The sequence below is a fragment of the Drosophila sechellia genome, chromosome 2L (assembly GCF_004382195.2).
Source record: "Drosophila sechellia strain sech25 chromosome 2L, ASM438219v1, whole genome shotgun sequence".
NCBI lineage: Eukaryota > Metazoa > Arthropoda > Insecta > Diptera > Drosophilidae > Drosophila > Drosophila sechellia.
Genome location: NC_045949.1, coordinates 12532204 through 12541730, shown reverse-complemented (window position 1 = coordinate 12541730; position 9527 = coordinate 12532204). Strand labels below are relative to the sequence as shown.

Genomic DNA, 9527 nt, shown 5'->3' with positions numbered 1-9527 from the left:
TTGGCAAAATAAAGAAATTCGAAAGCTGATTGAGATTCTATATGTTGGTAAATTAATGTTATTTATGCCTCAGCTGTCAAAATGCTTTAAAAAAAGAAAACAATTGCAGTTCCAAGTATTCGAAGCTCGAAGAGGTCACAATATAAATTGAGTTCTTGGCGGATAAGAGTTTGGCCTTTGTACGTTTAATCAAAGTCTACATTCTTTTTAAATGTTCTACTTCAAGGAATGCCTGATTATTACCGCAACCACAGCTAATATTATTATAAAGCACAACAAAACAGGTCGGGCCAATTAAATGCGATTTAATGATGTCATGCGATCGGCCCACGGATGTTTATTTATACCGCATAAATCCTTGTTTATACTGCGCGAAGCCAATTCGAGATTTTTACAACTGAGGCGTGTGTAATATAATCCTTTCAACCGATTCGCTAGTCCCCACATGTTGCATGCGAATGTTGCGAAACGGTTGCAGCAACACAGTTCTCTCTGCCTGCTTTCTCCGTTTTGTTCGCTCGCGAGCCGAGCGGCAGAAGAGCAATCGAAGTGGCTTCGGCGGCGGCCGAGTGGCAATGCGACTGCGGAGGCTTTGATTGAAATCGAAGAAGCTCAGTTCAGTTCAAGTCGATGTTCGCTGCCGAGCGGTTGCGTCGTTCCCGCTGTAGCTGTCGCTGTCGTTGTGTGTGTAAGAGTGCCGCTGGAGTGTGTGTCTGTGTGTGAGAGTACCGCTAGCCAGGACACACCGTTATTTTGTGCAGTGAAAACAATTGCCAGTGTGCAATGGCAATGGGCGCAATCAATGCCTAGATCACAACTTATCGCGCCGCCCTCGCTCCAAAAATCCAATTCAAACACCATCCCCTTTCGCGTGGACCGAGGCTCGCTCGTAGCGCAAACGAAAACGAAACCGAAAACGACGAAAAAACGCGATGCGAATTAAAGCTTTGCGTGGCAAAATGTGCTAACCGAAGCAACAAAACAAACCAAACCATTCAAAAAAATAAGAAAATATACATACATATTATATACACATGTATAAGCAGCACGTGAAGAGGAAAAAATCCAGAGTAGCTGAAGAAAATTGCGTAGAAAAATAATAATAGAAAAAACAGACAGGGAAATACGAATTTCGTTGACCGAAAAATAAAAACGATTATCATCCAAACGAGTGTGCCAGTGTGTGTGTGTGTGTGTGCGGGTGAGAGCGCGCGCGTGTGTGTGCGGGAGCTAACCCTATAAATAACATTGGGTCTGGCCGAGCGCTAATTACGGCAAAACATGAAAATCTTGGCGAAAACCACAGCAACAACAAGTGAAGCCAAGGCGGCAATTAATCAATTTTCCGCTTGACCCATAAGGAAGTTTCCATATCATAATTAAAAGAGGGGCGCAGAAAAACGAAGGATACAATCGCACGAAAGTAAGAGCAAAAGGTCAACCCAACGAAACATATCCTTGAGTTACGCAAAAAGTAATGCAAAATCTGTATAAATTTAAACGAGAACTGGAAACGTTTCCATATCAAAACAGGACACATCAAATAGTTTACATCAGAAACTAACTTAGATAAAATCATAAAATATCATAAACAAATTAAAAAACTTACAAAAAGACCGATGGATTCGTGTGAAAATCGTTAACTCATCATATCATAAATAAAACAACTGAAACCCCCATGATATTGCTAATCGTAAACAAACACTGGGCTTTGGCCTAGAACGCTCAACTAGAAGACTTAAAGAAAAAGCCAGGAAAATGTATATCGGGGAAGCAGTTTTCCTGGTCCTCACCCTGCTGCCTGGAATGATCCTGGGCACTCGCTACAATCAGCTGCATCTGTATGCCAATGGAGGAGCATCGTCATCGGGCCCTGGAAGCTACAGGCCCGCCCCCTCGTCCCAGAACGAGGTGTACTCCATGGCGGACACCCAGCCGATGACTGAGGATGGTTACATGCCCCCCAGCCAGCACTTTCCGCCCACCCACTCCGACTTGGATCCACCCGCCCAGCAGCAAAGCACCTGCCAAACGGTTTGCGCCTGCAAGTGGAAGGGTGGCAAGCAGACGGTGGAGTGCATCGATCGCCACCTCATCCAGATACCCGAGCACATCGATCCCAATACCCAGGTGCTGGACATGTCTGGTAATAAGCTGCAAACCCTATCCAACGAGCAGTTCATCCGTGCCAATCTGCTGAATCTGCAGAAGCTGTATCTGAGGAACTGCAAGATCGGCGAAATCGAGCGGGAGACCTTCAAGGGACTGACCAATCTGGTGGAGTTGGATCTGTCACATAATCTGCTGGTTACCGTGCCCAGCTTGGCCCTGGGCCACATACCCTCACTGCGCGAACTCACCCTGGCCTCCAATCACATACACAAAATCGAGAGCCAGGCCTTCGGGAACACACCATCGCTGCACAAATTGGATCTGTCGCATTGCGATATTCAGACCATTTCCGCCCAGGCATTTGGTGGCCTCCAAGGATTGACGTTGCTCCGACTGAATGGCAATAAACTGAGCGAGCTTTTGCCAAAGACAATTGAGACCCTGAGTCGACTTCATGGCATCGAACTGCACGACAATCCCTGGCTCTGCGATTGTCGATTGAGGGACACGAAGCTCTGGCTGATGCAAAGGAACATACCCTATCCGGTGGCTCCGGTTTGCTCGGGTGGCCCCGAAAGGATTATCGATCGCAGCTTTGCGGATCTGCATGTGGATGAGTTTGCCTGCCGACCGGAGATGTTGCCCATATCGCATTATGTGGAGGCAGCCATGGGCGAGAATGCCTCGATTACTTGTCGGGCTCGAGCGGTTCCAGCTGCGAATATCAACTGGTACTGGAACGGACGGCTGCTGGCCAACAATTCGGCCTTCACCGCGTACCAGAGGATACACATGTTGGAGCAGGTTGAAGGTGGATTCGAGAAGCGATCCAAACTGGTGCTGACCAACGCACAGGAAACGGATTCCAGTGAGTTCTACTGCGTGGCCGAGAATCGAGCTGGGATGGCCGAGGCCAACTTCACCCTGCACGTGAGCATGAGAGCTGCGGGCATGGCCTCCCTGGGTAGTGGCCAAATTGTGGGTCTGAGTGCCGCACTGGTTGCTCTAATTGTGTTTGCCCTTGGGGTTATCATGTGCCTTCTCCTGAGGGTCAAACGGCAGCCGTATGTCGATAGCAAGACGCCCAATCACATGGAGGTGATAACATCGGTTAACCACCAGAACTCCATAACAAACAAGACCCAGCCCGCAACGGGAAATGGCAGTATTGGCGGCGTGGTCATCGCTAATGGAGCTGTGGCCAACATAATCGATGGCGGAGTGGTGCAGGGAGGAACTCTGGAGCGGAAGAGCAGCGGACGGGGAGGTGTGCCCCATGGAGTTCATGATCAGCGCAGCGCGAATCCCGTACAGAAACCTCCGAGGCTAACAGATCTTCCGTACTCCACGCAAGGATATGACAACAACGGAAGTGTCCTGTCCACTGCCTCCTGTTTCATCTCGCCCAGTGGATCCACCGGAAACGGTGGCAACAATCCTGATCTCATCAATGACACCAAACGTTTTGGGAGCGACGAGTTTGCGGATCTGAAGATACCACCCATCAGTGGTGTTGGAGTCGGCGGTAGCGGGGAGTATAGTCGCGCCAACGGCTGCGACTCCCTGTATCCTTCGGGTCTGTGGGAACATGGTGCTCCAGTGGGCACCACATCCGCGGATGACCTCTTCATGAAGCGCTACACCGACAAGACGCCCATCATAGACTCCACTCAGCTGTACGACCTTCATGAGCGAACGGCGGCTACGGATTATTTCAGCAAGACTTTTCCCAGATCTCATCTCCAGCAGGGCATGATGACGGGTGGCGGTGGAGGAACCTCGACGGCGTCGACGGTGACCACTAATTTGTCGGGTGGCTCCTCATCGGGTTACCCAAACGATTATGGTCTGCCTCTGGTGCCGGGAGCAGAGCACCAGCACAACCACCAGCTGCAGATGCATCCACTGCAGCAGCTCCAGCAGCAGCTGACCTCCACGCTCAACCATCAGAAGCAGGAGGGCAGCTCCACCGGGAGCAGTCCGCACTTCAGTAGCCGCACACTGCCACGTCTGCACGAGGGCAGTGGCGGGGGCGGCAGTTCCCGGTCGTCGCCGACGCCAGCGGTTAGCGGTGGCCATGCCAACCAGGCGGCAAACCCCAGCACCTCCAGTTCCTCCTGCTCCATCCTGCCCAACGGGCAGCCAATCAACGCCAAGACGATACGGGTGTGGCAGAAGGGCGGTGTGCCCGTCCTGCCGCCCGTGACGGCGCTGAAAAGGGCCCTGATCAGCAGCAGCCGGAATTCGCCGGACGAGGGATACCAGGAAGGATGCGGCACGGATGTGTAAGCGAAGCGCTTCTCGGGGGAAGGAACTGCGAGGATGAAACCAAACCAAGAACTGACTAAACTTAACACAACTAAACAAAAGATATAAAAAATAAAAACAAATAAGATGTAGCGACGGATGGGGAGGTAGCTCTTTTAGGTATAACACTGATAGATAGCTCCGGGGTCCTAGGCGAGCAGCGATTGTTGTGCAAGCGAACTGTTTGTGATAGTGTCTGACAAAAAGATAATGCGAATGAAGATAATAATTGCCCAAAGCAAAGAGAAAGCTAAAACGAAATCAACTGCACTACACTAAAGTATACTCTCCTTGGCAAGTAACTCAACTAACTAAACTAAACTAAACTAATTGTAAACGTAAACTAATTTAAAATAGGATATGTACAGCATTCTTTCTTTGAATAACATGACAAACTCTCAACTCCCCGCATAACGTAAAAAATAACCCAAAAATATATGGAAAACCAACCATGTGAATGTAACTAAATCTATAAATATGAACATATATACACATATATATATGAATATGTATGTGACTATGTGTGTGCATGTGTGTGTGTGTAATATCTTCGTTGTTCGGTTAGAAAAAAAAGGAAAAAGGAACCCAAAACCAATAAGCCCTTCCTCCAAGAGTTATTATCATAAATCAGACACGAAAAATCCCAAACTTGTGGCTCAACATTTGTAAAATATACGTTCACATGTGTGGTATGCATACGCATGGTAAAACTGCCGAAGAAGTTATATAAATCTTGGTAACTGTATATATTAGATAACCCATAGACAAAGAAAACCAATTCTTGAACCGACTATTGTTGAAACCATTCTATGTCCCGATAGAAGCTGTGAAATAATGTTAAACTAAGGCGGACTATAAGTCTTACCAAAGTGGTAGCAGTGAAGAAGTTTTTGGAATCATTATTATCTAACATTCTATTTATATACAAGATAATTTAAATTGTTATCTAATTAACAATTGAATTGAATTCCTTTTTTTTTAATTTTACCAAACTGTTACTTTTATCTCCAACATATCAACATGATTTTGGCATCCAGCTTATTTTGCATTTATTTTATTTCATGATGATTATTGCAATTGCAAAAACTCAATCGTAATCAAATTAAGTCGGCTTTCTCCAAAACATTATTTGCTGTATACTATTTACCCTTAAACGTTATTTACTGCTACCAAAAGTTTAAGAAACAAATTTTGAAAAAACAATACCACATGTTTTTAAATTTCCCACTAAATCAATCAGAATGCAAACTCGAGGGGAAGAAATTTAAGAAAATAAAAACTGTGGGCAGTCAAAAAACAAACATGAAAACCAATCGGAGAAAATTCAAATTGAAGACAGAGAAAAATATTCGACGAATGCATACGTAATATAACATATGTAAATTGTACTCAAAGAGCACACACACGCATACATACACACACACACTCACTAACACATCACAGGCAACACAAACACATAGACAGGCACGTGTACATGTAGATGTATGTCAGTTTGTCCTTGTAACGATTTAAAGCGTATCCACAAGATATTAATTGCCCGTATGTGCTAAGACTTAGAATTTAAGCAGACAACAAAAACCAGAAGGAAACACAAACAAAATAATATTTTTAAGGTAAACCAAAGACTTTTTTCTTTGCAACTAAATGAGCGCAGGAGTCTTCAAAGGACTCGTAGGCACACACACACACACACAAACACAGATACAGAACACACACACAGCCGAAAGTAATCTTAAACGAAAAAAAAGAGAGCAAGAAAAAACCGTAGCATTTAAGTTGAACTTATGTATTATGTATTGTATAATATAAACCTACGTATAGTATATAGTCTATAGATGTGTACACTTATCAACAGAGCGGCATAGCTAACAAGCGATGGAAAGGGAGGGAGAGAAAGTGGGAGAAAGTCGAGAGCGGGAGGGAGAGAGAAGATAGCCCGCAGACAAAAAGCGGGCATTGAATGCATGAAAGCAACTGAATGAACAACAAAGCTAAAAGGAAATATATATAACATTATATATATCTATATATAAACGAAAAACATAAACCATTGTCATTATTTTTTACCACCAAGATTTCAGCCAAAGGTAGGTATGCCACATGCTAGCCGGGCAGAGGGGGCAGTGGTGGTGCTCGCAGGTCACGTGGGGATGACATGACCCAATTAGTTGGCCATTCGAATGCTGTCCGAAGATGGGGCTAAAGCCAAAGCTGGCCATGCTGCGCTTCCCATGTTATTCGCTGCTGCGCTTTGGCATATTAGGGCCAATCGTCTAATCGCCAATTATGCATTTCAACCTCAAACCCAACCTAAAACCCCAGCCCCAACCCAAAAAGCCAACCTCAAACACACACACGCAGACAAGCTAAAAGTGTGGCTTGAATCGATATGGCTAATCGGGGGAGGCCAAAATCATGTCCGTGAACGGGGCATATGGAATGCCCTAAGGAGCTTAAAACTGAGCCAAGACATAATAATGACACTTATTTGTTAGTTGGTATACTTTAAACAAAATATCCCTTAAACATTTTTTTATAAACATTGCATAATAATACTCCAAAATATAGCTTCTTATAGATACTTACTAAATACCATTTCAACGCTTGATTTTTTGTTAAGTTCCTATTCGAGTAGCGTATAGATCAAATGCTGTCCATTTCAGTGTTTCTCCTTTCAAATTCGCACTATCTTTAATCCCTGAACTTGTGCGAAGCGGACTAGTTTTAGTCAGACATTTTCCATGGCAAATTGGTGATGCCTTTTTGGGCATATCCAGGCGACCTCTACTACATCAATATGCACCCTGCGACCCAGTGGCCTCTTCACCAAATCGTGTACCTACGCTTGTGGATGAGGTGCCTCCGGTGAGGAGCTGTTGTGGGCGGGAGTTGTTAGGCAGCGCGTAATATATACGGCGGCCCAGTGCCAGATTATATCATGGCGTGCGGCCATGCCAAACTGTCTAGGCTCAACCGCCCGCCACCCCGAAGCTCCGGACCCCGCATCTGCGGATATGGCCACCAAGCCTTATTGACGACGCGCAAAGTTTGCCAACTAAACAAGTTTTGTGCCTCAAATGAAATTTAGGTTGCAACTGAAGCCCAACAAAAGCCAAACAAAACACAGGCCAACAGGCGAATTGGAGAGCGGGGGGGTTGGGAAAAAATTAGAACTTTTCTGCGCCGAAGGAAAGTGTATTTTATTTGTTCAACTTTATTACGTATACGTGCCGTTGTGCCGCCTGTGCAAATAACCAAAAATGCAAAACGTGGGCCCTGCTGTCTGTCCGCTCCAATTCGGCCCCGCACTTGCCATTCCCCCACTAGGTGATCTCTAATGAAGCCTCCGACATTGTGGCATCGTCAGGTGCTCGTCGCACTTTTATGTTGCATACATTTCTGCGCTTTTGGGCGCTCTGTGTTTAACGACTTTGGCCAACATATGCGTACACTATGCCAAAATATGGTATAGAAATTAGCAAGGCTATGTTAAAACAACCTTAATATTAGAAAAAAACTAAAGAAATTAAAAAACAATTATTGAACCACTTTGTTTTCTTACTATAACTTTACAATATCATCAAAAAAAGATAATTGACCGTGAAATATTTTAACTTGATTTCTATATACTTATTAATATTATATTATGAATTAATATTATGAATTATTTTATGTTTTCCATTAACTTGTAAGTTTGAGTGTAGCGTGGTTTATTTCCATCCCCACAGCCAGCAATGCGAAATTTATAAGCGAAAAAAACGCGCCAAAGGAAGAAAGGTAAACCAACACACACGCAGCAAATACAAAGCACTCGCTCTCACTCATATATGCCTAAGCTAACAGACAACGCGCCGTAAATATTGTTGAAAACGGCAGTTTATTTTTGGGGAGCCCAGAAAACATCATTCAATCGAGGGGCTTCGGGCTGCCCCGACCAGGCTAAGCCAAGCCAAGTCAGGCCAAAACCCGGCCATCTTCGGTCCGAATCCGGGGATCCTGCGGTGAGGGGGTTGGGGGATGAGGCGGACAATCGGCAACCGCTGATGGATGTGAGCAGCAGCAACAAAGAGACAGCTGCTTGAGGTGCACGGGCATAATGTTGAGCGATATTTTTGTACCGTTTTGTTTTCCTGGCCATTTGAGTGTGTGTGTGTGTGTGTGTGCCCAAGGACCAAAAGCGACCGCAAGTTAAATAAGGAGCATAAAAGAAGGAGACCTAGGGAAATTTTGCTCACAGAACGGCTGAGAAATGCTCTAAGGAAACAAGTTTGCCACTTATGTTCACATATGTATTATTATAATATAGTTCTATATTTTTGTTGCGCTCCTATGTGGTAAGTATTTTACCGGTATGTATTATATATTAATATATTTTGAATTTGCAAACATTTTCTTTGTGCTATGCTAATTAAAAATGTTTATATGTATATTCAAAAACTTTTTAAATACAAGGAATAACGTGATTCCAAATGTTGAAAAAGAAAAAGGGGATGTCCTGCTGACAAATTCAGCTTAGCATAGTGTATAAATGACACACACACAGGCCAAACAGGGGACACACACGCACACTGCAGAGGCTCAGGACGAGAGTCATAAACACAGACTGAACAAAGAGTTGTCCTTTGACTGTCAAGCACACACACACACACTCTCGCGCACACATGACTCCTGCTCGTCGAGTGCAAATGTGTGTGTGCTGGTGTGCATGTGTGTGTCTCTTTAGCGTCTCCAGGATTTAATGGCCTCATTAATTTTGTATGCTTGGCCTTAAATTATTTTACTTGCCTGCCCTGCTCAGCTATTCCATTAACTTGACTTTGCTATGCCCACAGGCGCATGGCACGCCCCCACTCGTCACTCGACGCCCAAAACGCCCCGACAATCCGGAAGGGCATGGAAAGTCGGGCGGGCGGGGGTATCACATTGACGGAGTTGACTCGACTACATTAATTTACATAAGCTTAATTGTTTTATTTAATCAATAAAAATAATTAAATGCCATGTGCGTAAGTAATTAAAACAAATCGCTTTTATTACCCGCTCGAAATTGAAATTGCATAAACATAAACCGAGGCAAACCGAACCGAAAATAGTGCGACAGGCAGTCA

General features: G+C 44.8%; 1 protein-coding gene across 1 annotated transcript; it reads left to right on the top strand.

The window, feature by feature from the left end:
• Positions 1 to 619: 619 nt before the first annotated feature.
• Positions 620 to 6249, top strand: LOC6617775. The gene has a single exon (XM_002042051.2). It carries the CDS (start codon positions 1759 to 1761, stop codon positions 4399 to 4401), a length of 2643 nt encoding a protein of 880 aa, XP_002042087.1. The 5' UTR covers positions 620 to 1758; the 3' UTR covers positions 4402 to 6249.
• Positions 6250 to 9527: the final 3278 nt, after the last annotated feature.

What these genes read in the sequence shown, in the direction of transcription:
- LOC6617775 (XM_002042051.2), top strand. Translation starts at nt 1,759, where the DNA reads ATGTATATCGGGGAAGCAGTTTTCCTGGTCCTCACCCTGCTGCCTGGA.